Source organism: Chelonia mydas, chromosome 2 (assembly GCF_015237465.2).
Source record: "Chelonia mydas isolate rCheMyd1 chromosome 2, rCheMyd1.pri.v2, whole genome shotgun sequence".
NCBI lineage: Eukaryota > Metazoa > Chordata > Testudines > Cheloniidae > Chelonia > Chelonia mydas.
In genome coordinates, this window is record NC_057850.1 from 250,359,642 (window position 1) to 250,386,244 (window position 26,603).

Below are 26,603 nucleotides of genomic sequence, written 5' to 3' on the forward strand. Positions count from 1 at the left end.
ATAAGGAAAGCAGACAGAACTCAAAATCAATGACGACAAAGTAAGCTAAAGATCAGCCACCCCTGGCTTGGAGGATTCACAGATCCAAGGCCACAAGGAACCATTGTGATCATCTGGTCTGGCCTCCTCTATAACGCAGGCCAGAGAACTTCCCCAAAATAATTTCCAGAGCATCTCTTTCAAAAACATCCAATCTTGATTTTAACATGATCAGTGATGGAGAAGCCACCATGACCTTACATAAATTATTCCAATGGTTAATTACCCTCACTGTTAAAAACTTATGCCTTATTTCCAGTCTGAATTTCTCTAGCTACAATTTCCAGCCATTGGACCATGTTAGATCTTTCTCTGCTAGATTGATGAGCTCATTATCAAATATTGTTCTCCAGGGAGGTACTTATAGACTGTAATAAAGTCATCCCTTAACCATCTCTTTGTTAAGCTAAATAGATTGAGCTCTGGGAGTCTATAGCTACAAGGCATGTTGTCTAATCCTTTAATTATTCTTATGGCTCTTCTCTGAACTCTCGCCAGTTTATCAGCATCATTCTTGATGATCTCACCAATCTTGTTAGTTGTGTAGACTTTGCCAAGACCTTGAGTTTCCTCCTTTTCTGTCCACCTTTTGAAGAGATGTTTAAACATTGCTGACTCTGCGCCGTCATTCACCACCTCCACATTGGTGGTAGCAGAATAACCCTTGGCTTGGATAAAACCCTATGGGGGTGGGGGGGGATTCCAAAAGGACTTCACTTAGTTCATACCAATCTCTGTACAGAAGTACAACTGGACTGAATGTTGCCTGGAACTACACCAACCCCGCTGATCCAAATACCCCCCAAACCCTTAAGAAGTTTGAAATGTGAATCCCTGAGCTAGACCTAAATTTTGTAACTGGCCTTTATAATACAAGGCTGCGCCAAAAACCCATACCTAGACACCCACAAACTCTTGAGATGTACAATATCCAGGGCTGACCAGGGCATCATGGGCCATGTCCGGTTAGGAATGCCCCCCTTTTTCCCTGCTTCATAGACATATAGAGCTCCTGATGAGCCACCAGGAGTTGAGAGGAAGAATGGTCCAGCGGTTTGGGTGTCAGCCTAGCGCTTGGTAGCCCCAGGTTCAATTCTTTGCCCTACTACGGATTTCCGGTGTGACCCTGGGTGAGTCACTTAGCCTCTCTGTGCTGCAGTTCCTCATGTACTAATTTGTGTGAAAACTACAAACTGTCTTGTCTTCAGTAGGATTTCACTTCAAGTTCATGAACTCATGAATACACCTTCTTCCCCAGCGAAGACAAAGCCCTAAATCCCTTAGCTACTTTGAAAATGTCAACTACAAATTCCTATTTAAGGCCTATTCCAAAGCCCACTGAAGTCAATGGAAAAACTCTTTGTGACTGCAGTGGGCTTTGGATTGGGCTCTTAGGTACCTAAATAAGTGGCCTCATCCCCACAGCTCCCATTTATTTCATCCAGTTAATATGCGAGAAAACAGGCCAGCTCCCATCAATCAATGCTCCATTGTAATTATCAGCAACCGGGATAGTTCTGAGCTACTTCCCCTGGCAGATTGTTTTAAATACAGGGCTCACCACAGCTCGGCTGAATGCGGCTTTCTTTTCCTCCTTGCTGGAGTCTTTTCCTCTCCAAACATAGATCTTAAAACCACCTTGGTCTAAAATGTGACAGTCCTGAAGTGAAGCACAGGAAACAGATAGATCAAAAATCCTGCTGGGGCCAGGTTTCTCCCCTTATCCAAAGGGTCCCCAGCACTCACGTCTAGACTAGAAAATGTTTCGCCCCTTTTCCACAAGTGGGTCGGGTGGACAGTTGCTAGCGGCGGTTGAGAGCTAGTGTAGGCAGCTGCACTATTCCCGGAAAATGGGTACAATGTTTTCTGCCCTAGACCCAGCTTGAATTGATCCTGACACTTGTTCCAAACCCGGCAATGAGTCCTTTGCACACATCAGCAACCAGTGGGTCTGTTCCCAAAATCATGGGGTGAGAGAGACTAGAACTACAGGCCCTGAAAGTTCAACCCTCAGCCCACTGTGCTAGACTAATGAGTGGTATTGATTGGTAGAGTGCCTGCTGGGAGCTAGAGGAGTACGAAGCAATGACTGACTTAGACCTTTCTTGCACCAGTGTAGGTCTGGAGTGACTTCCCTGAAGCCAGAGGAGTACACTGGTGTAAAATCAGTGCAACATCAGAACCAAGCTGTGCCAGATCAGAACTGGGCCATGTAACTCTGCCTCAAATCCCTGACAGTCTAACTGCATCCTGGTACCGTACCAGGTAACAACGACGGAGAACTGAGCTTCTTGTTTTTAAAGGAAAAGCGAAACAACCCAGAAGCAAGCAGAACCTTTTAATCAGTGCTTAATTTGTGCAGGGCTGAGCCCTGGCACGTCTAGGCTTGGCATTTCATAGCCCTGGCACCTGGCACTTCTGGGCTTGCTGCATCAGTTATGAAAGTAAAAAAATTGCTTGAGCCCCAGCACCTCTTTCATTACACATTAAGCACTGCTTATTTCTATTCAGAGGTGACATGAACACTGATCTACCCTCGATAACACCTTATGCTTCTACGGCTAGAAACAGAGGGAGGGAGGGAGGCGAGAACCCTGGTTAGTCAGAGGGGTTGGTGGCAGCTGACAGACATATTGGTTTCCCTCGTGGTAATCCCCACATCTTGTGGGCTGGTTTCTGCTTGAAGAAATTAGTGGCGACAAATTCACTATCATATTTTAGTCAGATCCTCCCTCACGTATACGAACACGAGCTATTAATCATCTCTGTTCTGACAATGCCTTGAGACACTTGACTGTTCCTTTAGTGACTGCCGAGGTAACAGGTCCTTGGGCTGTGAGGGCGGGCAGGTCATCAACTGCCATACTCCGCCTTCATTATTATTTGTAAGATCATTTAACTTACAGGCCTCAGGCAAGGACCCAGGTACCACTGTGCAGGTGCTGTGCATGCAGAGGACAAGAAGTGACAGTTCTTATCACAAAGAGCTGACAACCTTAGCATCTCCCCCCATTTCCCTGCACCTTACCTCGTGCTGGAGGAGATCTTGTGTGAGGGGCCGGGTGGCTATCTCCTGCACCACCAAGTCGTTGTCGTTTTCGTAGACACTAGAGGAAGCAATGGGCAGAGAAAGATTCACAGAGGGCTGGGGGAGAAGGGACTATCCCCTGGGGGACACACACTCATTCCCAGGGCTTGGGTTTGGAGGCCTAATCCAGACTTACTGGTAGAGCCGGACATTTGCTTTCTGCAGCTCATCAGCTTTCTCATCGGGCGTGGTGGCCCGGAGCGCCCCACGTCTCTCCCCGAGCACCGTTTTCATGATCTGCATGAGGTCTGGGGAGTCCTTCTCATTGTCAATGATGCCAATCTGGGCCCGGCCGCCTCTCTCGCCATCCCTGATGCTACGAGCCAGAGCCAGTCCCTGCAAGAGATGGGTCCTGATTTAGCCAATGAAAAGACTCGCCTTTCACCTCTGCAGGTGCCGGGTCAGGACGGACTTTCAATGCTCACACAGGACATTTCAGTCCAATTTATTATCTTGGTCAATGCAGTCTGCCTGGGCAGCCCTAGCCCATAGAGGAGAATGGGGGCACGAGGCACCCAAACTACAACTCCCATGATGCACCACGACAGAGTTTCCAAATGGAAATGTTTCGTTTTTTAACCAAATCTTTACATTCTCTGTAGAAAGACTTTTTTTGTGTGAAAAAAGCTGTTGAGTTGAAAACCCAATTTTCCATTGAAAAACAGCTTAGACCTAATGTTTTCAAGCAGCCTTGGAATTCTAGCATCAAAGGAAATCTGGACATCATCTCTCACTGCAAACCCTCCTCCTGCTGCCACCATTCCCATGCCTGCAAATCTGCCCTGCAGCCCTTCTTCCCCATTGCTCCTGGGGGAACCTGCCTCCATTCCACCTCTGCTGAAAGCATCAGCGGCTCGCCTTACCCTGACCATGCTGCTATCTTCTCCATGGTGTCCCCAAGGCCCAGCTCTCTGGGTGCCACACCTTGCAGAAAGATGCTGCCTGCCTTTTCATACATATAAAGGGGTGCCATGAGTTCACGCACAACCTCAGGCACCTCCCCTATGCACCCTGAACCTGGTTCATAATTGCCCTCCTGGTTTTTGATGGCCTTCCATGGCATTGTCCCTGACAACCACAGAGAGGCAATGTGGGGTCCAGTGGGACACGACACACTGGATGGGAATTCAGGGAGGACTAGGTTCTACTCCTAACATTGCCACAGCCCTGCAGGGTGATCATGGCCATGTCACATCACCGCTCTGTGCCTCAGTTTCCCCATCTGTAAAATGGGGATAATGATACTTTTGTAAAATATTTTGAGATCTATGGAGGAAAGCTGATACGTAAGAGCTTGGTATTCTTATTTCTACTTCTGCTTTTCCTCTGCTACTGGTCACTTTGTACTAGTCCACACTACCTTTTTTTAAAACAAATTTCCCCACCCCTGAGATCTCTAGTGTAGACAAAGCTTCTGACTTTTTAAGTACTATGTCACATAGCCTCTCTATACATCATTTAGGTCTAAGTGATTTGCTCAAGGCCACACACAGAATCTGGAGCAGAACCAGGAACTGAACCCACATCCCCTGAACCCGTCCTATGTCATAACTGCAACATTGCTCTTCCACTCCTGTAGCAGTTGTTAATGGGAAAATAGCCCTCTGCTAGGGTTTTATACTCATCAGTGTATCACTCATTTTGTGCTGGGGAGGCTGCTATTTTGGAATCATCATCGGTCATATTTCTCTTCGTTTTTCAGGCTTTCAAAATGCCCCAAATAAATCCAATGGCGTTTTCCACACTGACCCTGGATTTCTCCGCAATGTTGCTTTCGGGACCATTCCACTGGATCAGCACTTTCCCAAGGTCCATCAGGAACACATCCCCCTTATTGAAGCTGTCCCACGAAAGCTCCACCTGTCATGAGATAGTGAAACAGTGCATGTTACCAGGGAACAACGATCGTCAAAGAAAACTGGCTCTTGGGGAAGGAACAACACTCTGATATTAACAACATGCTTGTTTTCCTCTGCAAATTCATTAACTATCCATAACATGATCAGGGATTTATCATTTATTATCCTGTTTGAACGGATAGGAACACCAGGCATTTTTTAAAATTCAAGGAAGAATGTGTTGTGCAGGCCCATGTGCGGATTTCCTTGTTCTTCTTTTAAAACGTCTAGTTTTCTGGTAACAACAATAACCTCTGTGCAGGACACTGTATGGGAATAAATGATTAGCTGGGCCTAACGGAAAAAAGCTTAGAATCATAGAAGATTAGTGTTGGAAGAGACCTCAGGAGGTCATCTAGTCCAACCCCCTGCTCAAAGCAGGACCAACACCAACTAAATCATCCCAGCCAGGGATTTGTCAAGCCACGCCTTAAAAACCGCTAAGGATGGAGATTTCACCACCTCTCTAGGTAACCCATTCCAGTGCTTCACCACCCTCCAAGTGAAATAGTGTTTCCTAATATCCATCCTAGACCTCCCGCACTGCAACTTGAGACCACTGCTTCTTGTTCTGTCATCTGCCACCACTGAGAACAGCTGAGCTCCATCCTCTTTGGAACCCTGCTTCAGGTAGTTGAAGGCTGCTATCAAATCCCCCCTCACTCTTCTTTTCTGCAGACTAAATAAGCCCAGTTCCCTCAGCCTCTCCTCATAAGTCATGTGCCCCAGCCCCCTAATCATTTTCGTTGCCCTCCGCTGGACTCTCTCCAACTTGTCCACATCCTTTCTGTAGTGGAGGGCCCAAAAATGGACGCAATACTCCAGATGTGGCCTCACCAGTGCCGAACAGAGGGGAATAATTACTTCCCTCGGTCTGCTGGCAATGCTCCTCCTAATACAGCCCAATATGCCTTTAGCCTTCTTGGCAATAAGGGCACACTGCTGACTCATATCCAGCTTCTCTCTCTCTCTGCAGGATAGCAAAATCCACTGTAAGTTATTGAATGTTGTTTATTCTGTAAGGCAGGGATTTGCAAACGGTGATGATCAGTTGAGTAGAGTTGATCGGAAAATGGATTCCCCCCGCCCCCATGGAAAAGTGTCAGGACTAATAAAAAAGCACGGTCCCTGACCCAAGGAGCTTACAGTGGGGATGAGTAATAATGCTGCTGCTTGAAAGAGACCCTTTATATTCAGTGCTGCAGTCCCAGCTGCCTCTGCATAACAGAGCATGGGCTTCTACAGCACGGGCTTCCACAGAACTCCTCCCCCAGGCTCCCTGTCTGGGAAGCTCACCCATTTCAGAGTGCAGTGCCCAACAGCACATATACAAGCCAAGGGCTCGATCCTGCATAAAGCAGGGTCAGAAGCTCGGCGTGTACTGTGCGAGTTGGCGCCAATGGAGCCAATGAGACTCCTAGCACAGCATAAGGGTAAGCATGTGTGCAAGTCTCTGAAGGATCGGGGCTGAATATTAGCGCTGAGTGGGGAGGGAAGGGACAGCCAGGGTTACAGCAATGCAGCAGTGCGGTGACTCAGCTTAGACATGTGCATGTCTTGGCAAGCCAATGCGGTCTTAAAAATACAATAATATTACAGTATTGAATAATATGTTAATCATACATAATGATACATGAGAGCATCGTATGTAATCGTTATTATTACAACCACCTGCAATAGGCCCTAAGGAAATGCATAGAAAAACCGGAACCATTTTTTCTCCAGCTTCAGATGACAAGGCGGCTACAAAATCAAGTTAATCGTTGGCTCGGTTTTAATTGTGTAAGAAATCCATGACTTCGGCTGGAAGGATTGCAAGTCTGATTCTGCTTCCACTTATACCAGTGTCACTCCATTGTCTTCAACATCAGGTTACACTGGTGTAAAGAAGATGAGAATCAGGCTCTGCATTTGCAGCCATTGCTCAGAGGGCTTGATTTGGATCTCACACTGGTGTAAGACGTAAATCCACTGAAATCTATGGCCCAGATGGTCAGCTGGTTCAAACTGATTCAGGGCCATTGGCTTCATTGGAATCAGAGTGATTTACGTCAGTTGAAAATTTGGTCCTATTGAGTGACATGGGTATAAAACCGAAGCGAGGTCAGAATCTGACCCAGATTTTCATATGGTATGCCAGACCATTACCCAACAGCATTGCTCCTATGAAATTCACCACGAGTAACTAATACAAATCAAGCGCTTCTGCCCTTACCTCTGTGGCTGACACATGCTTCTTCCCCTTGACATGAAGGAGGCGTCTGATGTTGTACATATTGGTCTCCACATGCTTGAATCCTGAAGCCACGCCTCCCTTCTTGTAGCTGTTGGGTAACAGGGAATCGAGGGTTAAAATTAGAGCAGGTAAGAAAATGAGGGTTTTTTCCAGGAAAATGTCAAGTTTTTGGCAAAAAACCCCCAAAATCCGAAATATCTAGAAGCTTGTATTTGAAAATGCTGCCACAGTGCCTCAGGGGAGTCGTAGTTTGTGATCCTCATGCTCCCATTCTCCTCGACAGGCCAGGTTCTCTGGTCAGATTACATCTCCCATGATGCACCATGATCTTCCCTCTTGTATCCTAGGCCTCACGTGGCTGCAGGGCCGTCCCTAGCTATTCTGGGGCCCTAACGCAGCTCCCCCGCGGGGGGGGTGGTGAGGCAGGCCTCTGCGGGGGGGCTGTCTCCCGGCCTCCGCAGGGGGTGGGTGGGGCTGGCTTGGGGGGCAGGGAGAACCACCCCCCAGCACTCACTGGCGGTGTGGCTGGGTCTGGGTCTGCACTTCCCACCACCGGTGAGTGCAGGCCTGGCCCTGCTGCAGAGCTCAGGGGAGTGAGAGAGGGGCTGGGGCGGGGCAGAGCAGGGGCGGGAAGAGCCGGAGCAGGGGCTGGAGCAGCACGCAGCTGCGCAGGGCACCAGGAAATTTGGTGCCCCGAATTTCCAGGTGCCCTGCACAGCTGCGTACTTTGCATATGGGTAAGGACGGTCCTGCGTGGCTGTGGTGCATCATGGGAGGTGACGTCCATATGGCGAACCTGGCCCATAGAGGATCATGATCACTTGAAGTGTCTCTCCCATGAGGCACTGCAGGGGCATTTCGGAATTGAAATATTTCAGTTCCCAGACGCTTTTTGCAAATAGAAAACATTGTATTGAAAAAAATCTAATTTTCCATCGAAAAACAGTTTTGATGGAAAAATTTTGACCATCCCTCATTAAAACAGCATTCTGCAGGGACTCAGGATGCCACCCTCCTCTCTGATGTAAGCTATTTGTGCTTGTGCTGTGGGACACGTGAATCACAATGTTTGACTGCAGGTCCTAGTATGACCCTAGAACCACTGAATGCCCAGGGCATATAGGGTACAAGGATCCACTGGGTTCACTAGAAGAATGTCATGTAAGGTTTCCAATTAAATCCTGTGTCACACTGGTCATCATAACCATTGTGAGGTGTACGTATGGATGTTGGGAAAGGAGTTACATATATAAACTGACAATTACATACTTAAAGTCTGTGACAAAGGGACTGGTCATCAGGAAGGTGAAAAGCAGTTGTGTTTTTTCAGGCAAGAAATGTTTCTCGGTCTGTTTACATGTAAATTAAATGTTGTACAGTTCACATCCATTTACAGTCTGAGCAAAATTCTAATCAATAGATTATGGAGGTTGCAGGAAAAAACAAACCCAGCCAGGGTTTATCCTGTTTTGAAGACAATGAACTTTTGAAACTCGATCTGGGGATGCAGGTGGAACCCCTCCCCCCAAGTTATTCCTTTCAATGTGTGATGACAAGCCATCAGCAAACTTGATCTTATGAGAACTGGCTGGGAAAAGGAATTTGGGAAAGCCACCCTGTAGGAGGATGTCTTGTGAGTTAAGTTTAGGCTCTGGAAAGCGTGTTATGATTTTTTTCTAAGCAACCATTTGTTTCCAATATTCTTACTTTCTACCACTTGAATCTCTGTTCTTTGAAAAGTTTATCAATATATGGAGAGCTGTGTGTAAAGTAAATGGTGATGCTGAGTTGAACCTTGCAAGCTTCGTGTACTACTCCTCTGGGAGTAGCAAATCTGAGACTTCTATGAGTGCTCCATGGAACAGGGGCTGAGCACTCCAGCGGGATGCTCGGACGACTTGGAGGTTGGTGTGTGCCTACCGCTAACCTGTACTGCGAGAGAGGGGCCTGGAGGGAAGTGCTTGTGTTGCCAGAAACTGGTGGATTCAGGTTGCTGATACACAGCAACTGCCGGATGCTGGGACTGGACGACAGACGATGGATCACTTGATAATTGCCCTGTTCTGTTCATTCTCGTTGAAGCACCTGGCATTGACCATTATCGGAAGACAGGATACTGGGCTAGGTGGACCATTGGTCTGACCCAGTATGGCCGTTCTTATTTTGTTGTTGACTGCTTCTCGCTTCTTCTTCTTCTTAGTGTATGCGCAACGCACCTCAGTTGGCACGTGACCAGGATTCATCACTGAATTTGGTCCACTAGTTGAACCATTAGCTTCCCCGACTCAGGCCAGATACTGACCGGGAGTGTGACTTGAACACTGATCCATGCTCCTGGGCAGGTGGTAGCGAGGTGCCTCATGACACTGGGGTACCCTTGCCCCACACCTTTGTCACAAGGCATGATGTCATTAGTTCCTTCCAACACAACTTTATGATGAAGACCCAGACGCATCACAAGATGACACAGCGATCAGAAACAATTCCTGAGCTGTTTTCCTGGCTTGTGGGGTGCACCAGCATGGAGTGGGATGGGTGGCACCCTATCATGATCACCATGCATTTTGCACAACCTAACACTTCACCTGCATGTATCAGGCCTTGCACTAAGTCTCAGCAATGTGCATGCCTGTGTTGGAAAGAAAAGATGTAGCGTTGGGGTTTTATAATAGTTCTAGCCCCGTTGGGAACACACTAGTAACATAATATTTCAACTTGGTCCACAAATTTAATAATAGTTAATAACATGTAATAATAGTTATTAACATAGTTAATAGTTAATAACATGCTATCAGCAATGTGAGCGGGAATTCAGATTTCATAGCATTTTAGCCCAGCTTTGCACAGGTATGGATAACTACACAAGGTCTGCGGCAGTCCCGGAGAGAAAGGCTGGTCCACTGGTCTAAATACATTAGAGATTGTAAAGCTTTCATATCCTGTGGTAATGGAGGTCACAAAGAAGCCTAAAATAGACAGAGATTGACTCCAATGGAGTTACTCCTGATTACTGCCAATGTGAAATTAGAATCTTGTCCCTTGTGCTGAGTTTGTTTTATGAAGGTCCTAATGATGTGTTCTGGTTAGCTAAGATGAGACTCAGGCCTCCTGGGGTTTAATAAAGAGGTAGTTTTGGCCCATCCAATTTTTACCCTGCATGTACAGTAAAGATTCAAAGGATTTAGTAGAGACGGGGGAAATGTTTCCCATTCCAAAATAAAAAAACTGGGGAGAAAAGTTTGAGGAAGGAGTTTATGAAAATTTCCCCTGATTTTGACCAGCTCTGAGGCTGGCCAAAATGTTTCAGATTTTAAAATGGTGATCACATTTTTTGAAAATTTGGAACAAAAAACAGGGGAAAAAAATTAAAAAAAAATGTTTTTTACCAGACCTACAGCCTAGCCTGAGTGCTTGGACCAGCCTGGCAGTCTCCATTTATTTCCACTCACATAATGCCACTTTTGAAGTAGCTTTTGAAGACCTCAGACTCATGTCCCTCCACTTCTCGATGTTGCACTGGGCTCCCCCCAAGCATGTCATCGATCTGGGTGACATAGAAGGCCGCAGCGCCCTGTTCATCCTGAGATGAATCCTTCCCAATCCAGTAGTGCAGGTCCATCACGAAGCCGTTTGAGGTCTTCTTATTCTTGGGAAGACAAAAGCGGTATAAAGAGGAGGTCAGGGTGAGATTCATTGCACTGGGAGGCTTCACTCAGTGGAATCATGCAGATCTGCTTAGATCTGCAATCCAGGAACCAAGCCAGCTTGAAAGTGTGATTGGCATCTTGTGAATAATACCTCTGACAGAAGAGAACTGGTATAAACTAGAGAGCCAGATCGCGGCGCTCTTACTCAGGCCAAACTCCCATGCAATCAGTGAAGTTTCCCCTGAGCAAGGGAAACAGGATTTACCCTTAATATTCTGCATGCAAAAACCTGCCTGAGGTCAAGCTGTCCTTCTAGGTCCCAGCCCTGTGCTACGGAAGCTCCTGGGAATTTTGCCAGTGATTTCAATGGGAGCAGGATTTGAGCCATAAAGAACGCTGGAAGGCCCTGATTCAGGCAAGCACTTAATGGGACTTAGGCACATGCCTACATTTTTAGCATGTGCTTACTGGTTATGTCTCAGGTAGATATATGGCCCCATTACCATAGTAACAGAGTGCCTCAAAATCTTCAATTTATTTGTTCTCACAACACTCTTGCTAGGTCGGGAGGTGCTATTATCCCCAGTTCATGGAGGCACAGGCTCAGTGACTTGCCTACATTCACACAGGAAGCCTGTGGCAGAACAATGCCTTGATTCCAGGCTTCCCATGCCCCAGACCAATACTAACTACTAGACCCACCCTTTCCCTCCCTATCCTAGATCAGGGCCTGAGAGCGGCAACTTGCGAGCTGCCCTTACTCTCATGTTTGGTGAGTGTTCGATTGGTTATTTAATGAATGTTCCTACATGCTTTCGGATCCCTGGACAAAACGCTCTTACACATGTGCATTATGAGGATACAGTCTTCAATTACATGATCACCCACTGTTTTTCCCCCACGGGATCCCCGGCTCATCGAGTACAAGGTGGCAAACTGACAGTTGCAAGGGCATCTGTACATCTGGCATTTCCTAATTTTTGAGTGATTGATTTTACAGCCTAAATAACATTCACTGAATGCAGTTTTTTGTATGCAATATAGATCATCGGGCTCAACAGTGATCAATGGCTCGATGTCTCTGCAGAAGAGAAGGGTGAGGGGGGATTTGATAGCAGCCTTCAACTACCTGAAGGGGGGTTCCAAAGAGGATGGAGCTAGGCTGTTCTCAGTGGTGGCAGATGACAGAACAAGGAGCAATGGTCTCAAGTTGCAGTGGGGGAGGTCCAACCCTAATCTTCTATGATTCTATTCACATATATATTATACACACACAATAAATACAAAGTGACTACAAATGGTGTGTGAAACCCTGATGACTCTCAAACACAGGTCTAGCTCCATGTGGTTTGAGGTCCATACAGCTCCTATTGTGATTCCTGGTGTGTGAAGCCAAATAGCTTAAAGAGAAAAGGCAAGCCCTCTGAAGGCAGGTGTTTTGTGAATGGTGCCGGCATTTCTCATCACCTGTAATGATAAACTCCATCATCCACTGTGCAGGAAAGCTAATAAAGACTCATTTTATAAAATGGTTTGAAGCTAAGTTCTGTTGATCTGTTTTGTTCTGCGGAAAGTGCTCAGATAACACTGGTGAGCACCGGTTTAAGAGCCCAAATAGAGAAGAACTTGATTTCTTTAGATGTAGCTGATTAATGTGCAGTGAAATCACTCCATTTAATGTGCAATCCTGCAAGCAGCTCAGAGCTTCATTGCTCTAGAGACAATCCGTACCCAGTTTGCGACCTCCATACCCAAGACAAAGGGAAGTAATAGCGTGATTACGCTTGGAGGTACAGTGAGATTAAGTGACTTGCCCAGGATCACAGAGCTTTGTCCCCAGGAAGAACAGGAACATTTTTGTGGGAGAGAAAAACCATTTCCTGCCCAGCTCGAGTCTTAGTCTACTGCCCATCTGTATGTCTACACTGCAGTTAAAAAACCTGCCGCTGGCCTGTGCCAGTGGACTCGGGCTTGTGGGGCTCAGGTTAAGAGGCTGTTTAATTGCAGTGTAGACATTTGGGCCCGTACTGGTGCCCCGGCTCTAGGACCCTGTGAGGTAAGAGGGTCCCAAACGTCTATATCATTAAGCAGCCCCTTAGCCTGAATCACCTGGCATGGGCCAGCCGTAGGTGTCTAACTGCAATGTAGACAAACTCTTCAACACAACCCCACTTTTCCTCCCTAGCCCTGTCTAAGGGCTAAGTTCTGTTTCCTCATGCAGAATTTCCATTCAAGTCAATGGCAGCTGGGTGCTTTCATTTCCGAGCACACATGGCTGTGTTTGAGATTTAGCCAGCCTTGCTGCTTGCTTTCATAAAGCATCTGCTTGAGAAATATGATTAGCTGCAGGGCACAGCGGGCCTTTTCCTTTTGTTAAAGATCCCAAGGGTGCCACCCTATGAGTCACTGAGCAGCAGGCAGGCTGTATTCAGGCAATGCCTGGCCAGGAAAATGAAACATGTCCCAGCACGAACAAGCTGATTCTTCTAATGCTGGAGTGACAAACGCTCCTCCATCGAATAAACCTGGGCTTAGTCCATGTGCAGCTGCATCAGCCTGACGGGTGGGAAGAAGACACCCATTTGAGTCCACCCGCAGCCCTGAATAAACCAAAGGAATAATTCTGCTTCCTCTCCATAAGGAAGGCAGGGCAGGATTTGGGGGAAAACACGGCTCTGTCTGAGCTCCTCATGTACCAGTGCAATGTGAGCAGGACTTGGCAGAGAAGGGGTGGATCCAGTGATGAGCTGCCAAAATCTTAACTGGTTCCCCCCTCACCCCACAAGGGGGTCGCAGTCCTCCCCTCCCCCCAAGATCCCTGCCCCATCCACCCCCCTCCCCTGACTGCCCCCGGAACAGGGCAGGAGGGTCTTGTGGGCCACAGTAGTGGGTGCCCACTCCGCCCCGCCCCCAAGAGCCAGAGGGACTTGCCGGAGGGCGAGGTGGGGAGTCCTGACGGTGCTTACCTGGGGCAGCTCCCAGGAAGCATTTGGCAGGTCCCTCTGGCTCCTGGGGGGGGTAGCATAGCTAGCGGGGGAGCAGGGGGAGCGGCTGCTCCCCCCACCGATCACATCAAAAGTGGCACCTTAGGCACCGACTTCGATAGTGCTCCGGGGCTGGAGCCCCCACGGGGAGAATTTGGTGGGTGCAGAGCTCCCACTGGCAGCTCCCCGCCCCACCCTGCCCCTGGCCCCAGCTCGCCTCTGCCCCTGAATGCGCCACCCCGCTTTGCTTTTCCAGCCCCCCCCCCCCCCCCCACTTCTCGCAAATCAGCTGTTCGTGCGGGAAGCCTGGGAGGGCTGAGAAGCAGGTGGCGGCTTTGTGCTCAGGCCCAGGGAGGCGGAGGTGAGCTGGGGCAGGGAGCGGTTCCCCTGCCCACCCCCCGGGTTACCTGCTGCGGCGCGGGCGGCCCTCCTCAAGCCCCCCCACCCCAGCTCACCTCCGCCTCCCCGCCTCCTTGGGCCTGAGCGCGAAGCTGCCGCTTGCTTCTCAGCCGCCCCCCCGCCCCCGGCTTCCCACGCGAACAGCTGATTCGCGGGAAGTCGGGGGGGCGGAGAAGCAGAGCGGGGCGGTGCGTAACTCAGGGGCGGAGGCGGAGCGGAGGTGAGCTGGGGACGGGGACGAGGGGAGCTGCTGGTGGGTGCTCTGCACCCACCAAATTTTCCCCGTGGGTGCTCCAGCCCCAGAGCACCCGTGGAGTCAGCGCCTAAGGCACCACTTTTGGTTGGTTGTTAAATTTAGAAGCCCTTTTAGAACCGGTTGCCCCACGTGGGACAACCGGTTCTAAAAAGGCTTCTAAATTTAACAACCGGTTCCAGGAAACCAGTGCGAACCGGCTCCAGCTCACCACTGGGTGGGTCTGTGGCCCACTGACCATGAGGGTCTACCAGCAATTCTCCCAGTGTGGAGGGTGGAAGACCTGAGTTGCAGGGGTGATGGAGGAAGGAGAGAAGTTATCCCTCCCCGCACACACACCCGCTTTAGGACGTGAGCTAAGTCCATCAAAGAGGCTTTCATCCCTTTGCAACCTGGAGCACTGCTCAGAACAGCTGCCAAATGGAAAAGTGAACCCAAGGAAGCCTCTGAACTAGGGGTGCTGGAACAATGTGTATGGCCGGGGAGTTGAGAGAATTTTGAACCAAACTGTAAACACTGTTTATGATGGAAACCACTTCAAGCTAAGGGGTGTGGCTGTCCCCCCAGCACCTCTAGTTCCAGCACCCATGCTCTGAACCTGGAATGATCTATGCAAATGAAGAAGAGTTGGGGAGATATTAAAGAAGCCCCAGTACAGCACATTACCCTGGAATATCACCCTGGGAACGCAGGGCACTTCTGCTGCTACAAGCCAGCTGCTCAGCCTAGGTTCTCTGAAGTGCCTCAGCCTTTGAGGTCAAATTGCAAGCGAGCCTGGCTCAAGTTCTGAGTGAACTCATGAGCTCTCCTCACTCCCCTTCCAGTTTTCTTACCACTACACAATACTGTGGTTACAGCACAGCTCGGGATGCAGGAGACCTGGCTTCTATTCCCAGCTCTGCTACGGACTGTATGAGAGACCGTGGACAAGTCACAAAGGCCTACTTTTGCAAAAACCACCAGTGATTTTGGCTGCCTGAGTTTCTAGGAACCCAACTTGAGACACCTTAGAGGGGCCTGATTCTCAAGAAAAGGGCTGATCACCCGACCCCTGAAAACCAGGTCCTTTTTAAGGTAGCCAAAACTGGGCCCTTGGCACATCCAAAATCCAGTTCGTCCATTTTCAAACTATAGGCCTTCGCGATCCCTGGGGGTGGGGGGTGGGGTGGAATGCACCGCAGGAGCGCAGAGCATGAGGGTTATTTCAAGAGGCCAGAACAGAGATGATCGTCTCTTTCATGCACTTCCCCCTCTTGTTGCTTCTCTGGCTTCTCTCATACTGAATATGCAATTTCAGGCGTTAAAATCAGGCGGTTGATGGGCTGGCGAATAGGTTACATTTTAGCACAGTGCTGCCGGAACCAGGCAAAGGAGTGACTTGAGCTCCAGTCCAAGGGAGGTTAATGAAACAGTGCAGAGCATTTCCAAACCTACCGACATCTGCTTGACTGACTTACATATAATATGATGTAACAGTCTCCTTTGAAAAAGCTCCCGTAAGCCTTTTCGGGAATGGGAACCATTTTCATTTTCTGCAAGAAATCGGAGAAAGCAACAGTTAAAAAAAGGCCTGGACAAGAGACAGCAGTGAGTTTGCTGCGGTAACAAATGGGGCATCCTCTTCTCCTCTGTATATGCCATAAGCCTGGCTCAAAAGAGGGAAGCGGCAAAGATGCAAAATCCAGGCCCCACTGAAATCAATGAGGATTTTGCCATTGACTTCACGGGAGCCAGGATTTCACACTAAGCACCCAAGAGTCTTGCTCCAAGAACCATCATGTCTTTCTGCTGTTTACGGCCTGTGCCACTGAGTTCACCTTTGCAGAAAGACCATATTGCCGCTACACTGAGACTCCAGCCACCTACCCAGACACCCCAGCAGGTCCCCACACCCCAGAATATAAATTCTTTGATGCTTCCAGACCAGTTGTTGTACTCCAGACACAAGCTGGGTAAACCACGTGTGAACAAAACAAACACCTTTTGAAACTACTAGGCTCTAAGATTTTGCATAGTGCTAGCAACAGGTGCCGAACTGGAGAGTCTATTCACAGCATGTCTCTAACATGCAGAGCAGAGCAAGCCAAAGGACTTCATCTCTGAACTGGAGGGTGGGTGAATGACTCACGCCTTGGCCTCTGTTTCTAAGTTCTTACACGCCACCCATCGCGATACGATCAGAGAGCAACTGAAAATTTGTTAGGTCCCCTAGCTGGGAAAATCCATCCCTAAATTTGTCAAGGATTAATAAAGATGGACTGCTAACTTAACTCAGTTTTAGCTGAAGCCCAGAAGTACAGGCTGAATTCTCCCTCTATGATTTAATGGACCTTTAAAATAGATCTATCTATCTGTTTTGAGCCTCTGTTGAAGTACATCGCTTCCCTTCGGGGGCAACGTGGTCTAGTGGGACGAGTGCTAGACTAGTATTTGGGACACCTGGGTTCTATTCCCGACTGTGCCCCTGAGTTGCTGTTGCTAAGTTCTTTAGTGCAAGGACTGTCTCATTAGCTGTTTGTACAGTGCCCAGCCCAGGGAGGCGCCTGGGGAATGAATAAATAACAAAGCAACCCAATGCTCAGTATATGTCTCATCTTATCTATGATTATCAGCAGAAGTAAAGGTCTCCTACTGCTTCAAGCCTGGGACACATCCCATGAGATTCAACAGGCATTGACTCACGCCCTTAGTCCGTTAAATCAAGTGACAGCTTCATACTTTTATGGCTGAAAGACTTGAGTTCAAACCCTGCTGTTGGCCTGAGCAGCATCCAGGCTCACCATTACCAGAGGATTTGACTGCTGCAGTTGACCTCTTGGGGCAGTGACAGCCCAGAATGGAGCATTCCTGGCACCTACCTAGTTAACACTGAAGAGACAGAGGGCTTCACAGAGGCAGAGAATTAGCGTTTGGAAGGTCAGTAAGCCACATGCTGAGAGCCCCCTTGTGTCCCCTCACTCAGATGAGCAGAGAAGAGGCAGCATGGCTTTCTGGGCTCCATTCAAATTTGCATTGAATTTTCCAGTTCACTTCGAACAAGAATATGAAACCGGGCAAACTCACTGGGCAGAAATTCAGACCAGTGATGTGTGGTTTATGACTCACTCGCTATTTATAGAGCACAGTCCTGGGCTAGCTTGATTTCTGTGTGCTATGGGTGTAGGCAGACATTGACCGCGTACACTGTACATACTGCACACTATGTACACAAGGGTATATTATTGTAATTTCCCAGACAAACGTTCTGGTTTGGTTTGTTCCATATCAGGCCTTTTATTAACACAGTGCTAGACAATCAAGAGGGGACTCACACTCAAGTTAGAAAGAAGGCACACATTTTTACAACTGCGAGGGTGATGCACCCTTAGACCAGGCTACCCAGGGAAGCAGTGGTTTCTCTCTCTTGGAGTCTTCACCGCAAGACTGGATGCCCTTCTGGAAGAGTTTAGCCAAACACAAGTGACTGGGCTCACTGCAGGGGTCACTGGGTGAAACGCTATGGCCTGTAGATAAGTTGAGGCAATATACTGGTTGCTTCTGGTCTTAAGTTCTATGAATCAATGAACCACAAGGGATTCAAAACAACGATCAATGAGCAGGGGCGGCAGGTTTGTATAATTTTTGGTGGTGCCCAAAATGGGTCCAAGTCCTGCTCCCCTCCCCCCACACCTACCTAAGGCTCTGGGAGGGAGTTTGGGTGCGGGAGGGTGTTTGGGGTGCAGGCTCTGGGCTGGGGCAGGGAGTTGGGGGGCAGGAGGGGGTGTGGGGTGCGGGCTCTGGGAGGGAGTTTGGGTGCAGGAGGAGTGAAGGGTCAGGCTCTGGGAGTGAGTTTGGGTGCGGGAGGGGTGCGGGCTCTGGGAGGGAGTTTGGGTGTGGGGTGCGGGCTCTGGGCTGGGGCCGGGGGTTGGGGTGTGGGAGAGGGTGAGGGATGTGGTGCTTATCTCGGGCAGCTCCTGAAAACGACCCTCACACTGTTCTGGCAGCAGCTCCAGCAGAGGGGCTGGGGGGGTCTCCATGTGCCGCTGCCTGCAGGCACCGCCCCTGCAGCTCCCCTTGGCTGCAGTTCTAGGGCAATGGGAGCTGCGGAGTCGGCGCTCAGGGCAGGGGGCAGCACGTGGAGGCACCCTGCTCCCCCTGGGCCGCAGGGACGTGCCGGCTGCTTCCGGGAGTGGGGCGGAGCGAGGGCGGATAGAAAGCCGCCTTAGCCCCGCTGCGCTGCCGGTGGTGGTGGCTGGGGGCTGCTGGGGCTTTTTAAATTGCCTGGGGGCAGCAGGTGGGTGCCAGGAGAGGTGCATGGGGATGGTGGGCGGGGCCGGGAGAGAGACCCAGCCCCAAACATTGGTGGACCCGGACCCCTGGGCCCTGAATATTCCAGGAGCACGGGCACCATGGTCCATATAACTCGCCTCCCCTGTCAACGAGTATCTGAAGGGTGAAAGTGACCTATTCAGGGCAATACAAGCGTGTCTAACGAGAAGGAATGGAATGAAGTTCAGAAAGGAAGGACTGGGGTGAATACCAGGAGAAAGGGCCTGACAATGTGATCCACTAAGTATTCCATGCGGAAATGGTGGAGACCCTATGGCTTGGGACATTTTAAAGCCAAATGAATGAATAACCAAGCCTGCATGGGGCTTGGGGGTGGGGGGGAAGGGGTGTGGTGGTTGGACTGGATGATTTAAGAGGCATTTCCGTCTCCAATTTCTCTGATCTAAATCTCTTCTGCTCACGGTATGTAGCCTGGAAATTATGAGCGTACTAAAGGTGGGGATGGGCGAGGCAGCGGAGGGATCAGTGCGTGTACATACTTCAGAGCGTTAGTTACACCTCCTGCTCCAAGCTGCCTCTTGAATCTCACAGCTCTGTGACAGGGCGATCTGAGGGTCAAGGCAGGAGTCGATCGCTTCCCGCATTTGCATGGGCCCTGGCCTACGTTCAGTTTTGGTGGTGGGAGAGGGGGTTTAACAAGCAGCTTTGGTGGGCACTACAAGCTGGAGAACCCCTTCCAGCATTACTTACACACACACACACACTTATATGGCTGTGCTGAGCTGCACCATGAGCCTGCAGCTCACACCGGTTCTGTGGCATTCAAGCCATACATTTTTCTGGTGGCCCAACTGGTTTCCCCTCATACCAGCATGTCCCTAGGGAACAGACTTGCTTTTAATTACAGTTCCCCTGGAAAGTGGCGCAATGCCACGTGAACAAACAGGGAATTGCAATGACTTTCGATCATTCCCAGTGGCAACATCGTCACCAAGTAGGTTTCACTGCACAGTCCCTGCCAGCGAGAGTCACACGACTAAGTCTCTGCTCAGCTCCTTGGGCTCTGCTCTCTAAGCCTGGGGCTGGGCTCCTGTTTGGGGCATGCTCAGCAGCAGCAGGCCAGCCGTGGAACACCCTTCTGGGGAAAACAGGCCGAGCCAGGCACTAGCCATGTTCAGAACTGAATGCAAGGCCTTTGGTCAGGCCTCCCAGCCATCTGCAGCATCTCCCTAGCACCTGTCTTACTGTCACAGCTGGCAACAGGCCGTCGATACCAAGGTTAAGCCACTATGCAGACAGGGCTCAGGCATGTCTACAGTCATATCAGTGCTGTTGTGAACAACAGTATTTGCTCTGGAGAGGAAAGATAGTCTTGTGGTCTCAGAAGAGCTGGGCTCAGTCTTTGACTCTGCCACTGACTCACTATGGGACCTTGGGCAAGTCACTTAAATCCTCTATTTCTCAGCTGTAATGTGGGAATAGTAATGCTTCCTTTCTCCCACCCTTGGTCTCGTCTCTTTAGACTGAAAGCTGTACAAGGCTGGGACTGTCTATTACAGAGTGTACCAGCAGCGTCTAGTGCAGTGGAGTCTCTGGTTGCTATGGTAATAAAGTATCAACTTTAGTCCCACAACATTCCTGTTTCCTAAGTCAGTATTATCCCTGTTTTACAGATGGGGAAACTGAGGCCCAGAGCCGTTGCGTGAGTTGAACGTTGCACACTGAGTGGGATAAAGCTGGGAATAGAATTTGGGGCTCCTGATTCCTAGTCTTCCTTCGTCTTTAACTACAAGACCATCTTTCCTCTCTCACCAAGCAATTTTCACAGCATCTCTTTCTTGTAAAACACCCCCATACACCCCCAGTCTGCGAAGGATGCGCGCCTCTCACCGTACCTCGATGGTCCATATCTGCAGCCCCGGCTTTCTCTCGATAGTGGGGAGGCCCAGGTCAGTCTCTGTCATTCTGCTGGTTGAACTGAAGGGGAGAAAGACGAAGAGTGGAGTAACTATCCAGTTCGATAAAACTCCAAGCCAAGTGGCAGCAAGGCTCCTATAACATGGATTCATCCATAAGAACAAAAGTCTCTGCAGACTTTTGCTGGATTTAGCCATTCAAACAACAGACTGTGGCTCTGATTCCTCACCTTGTGGTGTCATTTCAAATGGGGATAGATAAAATGCTGCCCCACACTCGGATTTGGCCCCACACTGAACAGGGCCAAAGGGTCAGACAAGATGCCAGGCACAACATGAGCAGGGGATCGTACCCACAAATGCACAATGAGGAGTTTGGAGCAGAACGCTGGCCCTGCCTACAAGTCGTTGTACTTCTTACAGCATGTATCATATGGTGGGGCAGACAGGAGCTTCTGCTGTATGCAAAACCCAGGACTCTCCCCTCGCCCCCATTCTGCACTAACCCAATCTTCTTTTGTGTGAGTAAAACAAACGGCGATTCCCAGGAGAGAGACAGGGTAACTTTAAAAGCTATGGGACCTGATCTTCAGGGGGTGAAACTTGCCATAGCTCTATCGAATCCAGTGGAGCTACACCAATTTACATCTGCTGAGGATCTGGCCCAAAGCTTGGACTTTTGGTTGGTGAAGCACAGATCCAAAGCGGGAGGGGGGTGGGGGGGGAATAACAAAAACCAGTGGGGACTGTGGTTCTCTTTAGGAAAAAAAATAGCTCCAAGTCTTGCACTTGCACTCTTATGATTATGTCCATGTATCAAACGTCTTTCATTCCGGAGGCTCCCCAGTGTATAGACAGATCATTCACTTAATCCACCAGTGACATGCAGCCACCTCTGGGGTATGACCCAACAGCTAATCAACCACTCAGCACTGCAGAACAGTTTAAGCAGGAAGCAAACAGGGATACAAGAGCTGGTAGACACTGCAGGGGGAAGTTAGAATGCAACTTGGCCAGGGTACTGGGGCTAACCCCCCACTTATTTCAAGTAATACCTGAGCTGGAACATTGTAACAAACCCAGACACCTGGGAGCTTTATTATCATCATCGTTGTTATTCAGAACATCCAAGCAGCAGGAGGCAGAGAATGTAGATCCTCCTGCTCTGTAAGCACAGGCTACTACCACGGAGTTAAAACAAACGGTGTCGTATCAGTATAAGATCTATGACACGCAGGTGACCAGTTCTCAGGCTCTCCAGTAGATGGCAGTAGAATGCACATGCACCAGCCAATTAATTACTGTATTTACAATCTTTGGGACAAATTCTCCCCTCAATTAAGTTATTGGGGTTGAACAGGACTAACGCAGGGTATAATGTGGCTCACTGATTCTCTCTTTTCATTCATATGCCAAAGCACGGTGGTGGTGTCATTCTCTAGCTCCCAAATTGTGTTTGCTTACAACATAGTTAATTATTATATTAGTTTAAAAAAAAAATACCTTGACTGCATTTTATTCTCTGCCTATCTTCCTGCCGAATGAAAGGCCTGCATTGACTACAGCCAGCCAGTCCTGCCCCTGGTGTGCTTCCTGGTCTTTTGTTAAGCTGCATGTATTATATATCAGATCACAGAATATTGTTGTTGGATCTGAATTTGGCAGAGCATCAAATGTTTTACATTATAGGCCACAGAGCTCACAGCAGAACTCAGGTGTTTGGACAATATTTACTTCTCTTTAGCAAATGGGTTAGCTCAAAAGATCTCAGGCGTCAGCTGAGCTCAGATAATCAGCCTGAACTAGCATCCAAAAGCTCAGATGCTTATTAAAAACTATAATCCAAATCTCTGGTTTAAAACAAAAAGAAAAGGAGTACTAGTGGCACCTTAGAGACTAACCAATTTCTTTGAGCATAAGCTTTCGTGAGCTACAGCTCACTTCATCACGAAAGCTTATGCTCAAAGAAATTGGTTAGTCTCTAAGTTGCCACAAGTACTCCTTTTCTTTTTGCGAATACAGACTAACACGGCTGCTACTCTGAAACCTGGTTTAAAACAGTGATGCTTAATCTTTACCACACCAAGAACCTCCCTTCCTAAACTGAGCCCCTCTGTTATTCCCTGCTCCCTGCCCCTGTTAAGACCAGAGCAGACACAACCCCCTGGTCTAGAAACAGTGATGAGATAGCAACCTCACTGAAGATCAGCTGTTTTCATGAGTTTTCAGGTTTATTTCTGCTTGTGGTCAGGCTTGAAATACCATGAAAACAACCTTCTGTCCTGGGGCTTGTCTTCACTAGTGATTTAACGTGAGTTGTAGTGTGAGTGTTCCCATTAACTCAACCCCTGTCCAGACACAAAAACCAGTTGCTTGTGTCTTGTCTATGCCACAAGCAGGAAGTATGGAAACGTTTATAAAGTTCTAGACATTTGGCTTAATTGTGAGGATTGAGGGAAGATGCAAGTTGGTTCTTACTGTATCCCAAACTGGTTTTGCCCAATGCTAGATGAAACGCAGACTGAGAACTGCATCCGACGAAGTGGGTATTCACCCACGAAAGCTTATGCTCCAGTACGTCTGTTAGTCTACAAGGTGCCACAGGACTCTTTGCCGCTTTTACAGATCCAGACTAACACGGCTACCCCTCTGAAACTGAGAAGAGACATGAGTCAACTCCACTAGGAAAAAGTATCCCTCATAAAGCCCTGAGCATTTTCACCTGTTCAAGGGCAAAAGCCAGTCACTGAGAAGGGCATGCATCTGATGAAGTGAGCTGTAGCTCATGAAAGCTTATGCTCAAATAAATTGGTTAGTCTCTAAGGTGCCACAAGTCCTCCTTTTCTTTTTGAGAAGGGCTGGGCACTTCTGCAACAGATACTGCAACCCCAGGCAATATCTTTGAGGACCATTGTATTCAATGTATTGATGTTTTCTGTGTGATTGTCTGCTGCGGCATGCGCAAAGTGGGGGGCAAGTAGGGGCACGGGCCCCTCAATCAGTGGGGGCACAGAACCCCTCCAGGGCCAGGGCAGAGAGAGTGAGGGGAAGGGGAGAACCAGCCCCTCTGGCTGCTGGGAGGCACAGAAAGTGCCCCTCCAAAAGCAGTGAAATTTTTATTCCTGTGAATGGCCTCGATTGTGTATGGAAGCAGGGGCTTACCACAGCTCCTACAGGAACGAAAAACAGTAGGGGATGATGACCCCTGAGATCTTAAACAGCTCCAGAGCCGTTCCACCCCCTGGGTGATTTGCATGGGTTTTGAAGCCTAAGAAATGTAGAAAGGGCTTTTGGAGGCATAGAACGGCTGAATGTGGGGAGACTCAGGGACTGTCTTTTCATTCAGCAAACAGACAGGACCTTCTGTCCAAGGAAAGGCCCCCAGCCTTGAGGAAAGGGATGTTAGCCTACCAGACTCCCACTGTGGAGGATGGACAATTTCTGATCTGTGGAGTGAGCGTGTCAATGCTTTTCATGCTTTATGTTTTATCCTGACGAAATACACTTTGCTGAGCAAGAGCCGCATGGTGACTGGTAACGGCTGGCACACTGTTCATAGCCCTTGGAGAGAAAGCAATGCACAGGGACTGGTCGTGAGGCAGATTGGCTTGCTGGGGACACCACAATGTATGGTAGAGGGCTGTGCGGCCTTAAGCCTCCCACAGCAAAGTGGAGTGGGACATGGGTCCTTGGCCAGAGACAGGTGACGTCTGGAGGCTCTGACCTGACTAGGCACTCCTGGCATGGACGATGGAGGAGGGATCCAGGTGCAGCTGGGACAGCTTCCTGACATGCATATACAATCCCCACAGATGGGTGGTTTGTGTGAACGGACAGAGAGGAGACGTGTCCTGTAAACTCCACAGTGACAGTAGCAATGGCAGGTTTCAGAATAGCAGCCGTGTTAGTCTGTATTCACAAAAAGAAAAGGAGTACTTGTGGCACCTTAGAGACTAACCAATTTATTTGAGCATAAGCTTTCGTGAGCTACAGCTCACTTCATCGGATGCATTCAGTGGAAAATACAGTGAGGAGATTTATATACACACAGAACATGAAAAAATGGGTATTATCTACTGTAAGTAGAAATGGCAGGAGGCTGGCGATACAAGTTGAGGAAATGGACTGTAGCAGAGAAGAGGGGATGGCCACCACAACCAGCTCCAGATTGCAAGACAGGGGCTGGGAAGTTGAGTCACTCCCCCCTGAGCAGCACCAGGACACCCACCATCCAATAGCAGCTGTCCTTGGTCAACCCCAGCTCTTCTAAGTGGCGCAGGGATTGTTCAAGCATAGAGGGGCCAGCCATAAAAGGCAGAAGCAGATGAGAGTCTCCTCTTGCTCCGCCCACAGGAAGCTTCAGCCACTTGGCCAAAAATTCTGTTTTAGCCTCATTGTTCCACTGCCATTTGGCATAGTGAGCGGCACTCACCACCCCACCTACATACCAACAACCCCTGCAGATAGTGGAGAATAAGTAAATTCAACAGAAAACTGCAGAACACGTCTCGGGCTGAGGCCGCAGATTCTGGAAACCTTAATGCTCCTCCGGCCACTGCCTTGTTGGCCAACACACGGGGGATTGCATGGGCGACCTCCAGAATTAAACGTCTGAGCGGCTACAGCTTGAGCTAAACAGCCCAAACTCCTTAGCTGTGGGCTGCGGAAACTTGCATCCTCTGCCGATCAGCCCAGCGGGGGACCTGTAACGCACACGTCTCAGCAGAGTACACTCCCATCGTACAACACCAGAATCACAGCCGTACTCATCGCTGTGTGTGCCAGATTCAGTGCCTCCCTTGTGTGGGGGTGTGATTTTACTCCAGGAAGGAGCAGATGACTAACCTGTCAGGGTCACTCCCAAGAACGGTGAATAAATAACAGTTCAATGGACATGCCGGCAGTCACTTTTTCATTTTGGGAGGCGTATTACTTGGTAAAAACATAGAGACAGTCTCAAATCCTGGCACATTCTCCAGGGTTCATGGAATGCTGGGGGAATGAAAACCCCAGAAAGGTGTCTGGGCTTCATGTCAAACACCCAAAGAACAGTCTGAATTGACGGCGACTTGGCTTTTCTGTATTTCAACAGCACTCGGACAATAAGAGCCCCAAACAAAATGACTAACGTGCCGTAAAGCCTTAGGAAACTATGACATGGGCGTGCTTTCTGACAGGCTGTGCCAATTTGAAAGCTAGGATTATAGGTAATATTTGAGTTGGTATTGGATATTCTTGTCTTCGGCTGTTGAACTGCTTACGCCCTGTCTATGCTGGTTGGCCACTTACCCCCGATCCTACAAACACATATATGTGTTATGCACCTGAACACTCCTATATAAATCAGAGTCTGCTGAATACACCGGTGCTGATGTCGAGTGAACCAGCCCCAGCCCGCGAGCACACTGTGGAGCACCGCCCCCCCTCAGACCACCCTCTTTGCGCCTCCTCTAGCTTTTAGCACGTCCCAGAAGGAGACAAAGCAGCCTGCAGTCCAAATGGAAATGTTCTCCACAAAGGTCCAGCAATGGGTTTGTCTGCTTTGTTTGGGGCTCTGGTCAATGTTGACTCCTGACTCGAACAACCATTCTTCCCCGAGGCTATTTTTTTTTTGCCTGACCCCTTCAAAAAGAAAGCAGATACACAAAAAGGAGGGAGTACTTGTGGCACCTTAGAGACTAACAAATTTATTTGAGCATAAGCTTTCTTTGGCTACAGCCCACTTCATCGGATGCATGCCATGTCTGTCTGTATCTGTAAGAGTTTTTTCATGAAGTTGATGGATTTCCACTCCATACTGCTAAATTCAGTGCCTTGCATAATGACAGGTTTCAGAGTAGCGGCTGTGTTAGTCTGTATTCGCAAAAAGAAAAG

General features: G+C 48.9%; 1 protein-coding gene across 1 annotated transcript in view; it reads right to left on the bottom strand.

Annotated features, from left to right (window-relative positions):
- Positions 1 to 26,603, bottom strand: part of VILL (villin like) — a 54,654-nt gene that overhangs the window by 20,061 nt on the left and 7,990 nt on the right. The window contains exons 2-10 of the mRNA XM_007066546.4: positions 20,709 to 20,790; positions 16,002 to 16,076; positions 10,711 to 10,907; positions 7,241 to 7,349; positions 4,877 to 4,987; positions 3,264 to 3,463; positions 3,068 to 3,146; positions 1,601 to 1,699; positions 567 to 720 (exon numbers count right to left, since the gene is read on the bottom strand). Of these exons, the coding sequence (XP_007066608.2) occupies positions 567 to 720; positions 1,601 to 1,699; positions 3,068 to 3,146; positions 3,264 to 3,463; positions 4,877 to 4,987; positions 7,241 to 7,349; positions 10,711 to 10,907; positions 16,002 to 16,076; positions 20,709 to 20,777 (1,093 nt within the window). The 5' untranslated portion in view covers positions 20,778 to 20,790. The remainder of the gene's footprint in view (positions 1 to 566; positions 721 to 1,600; positions 1,700 to 3,067; positions 3,147 to 3,263; positions 3,464 to 4,876; positions 4,988 to 7,240; positions 7,350 to 10,710; positions 10,908 to 16,001; positions 16,077 to 20,708; positions 20,791 to 26,603) is intronic.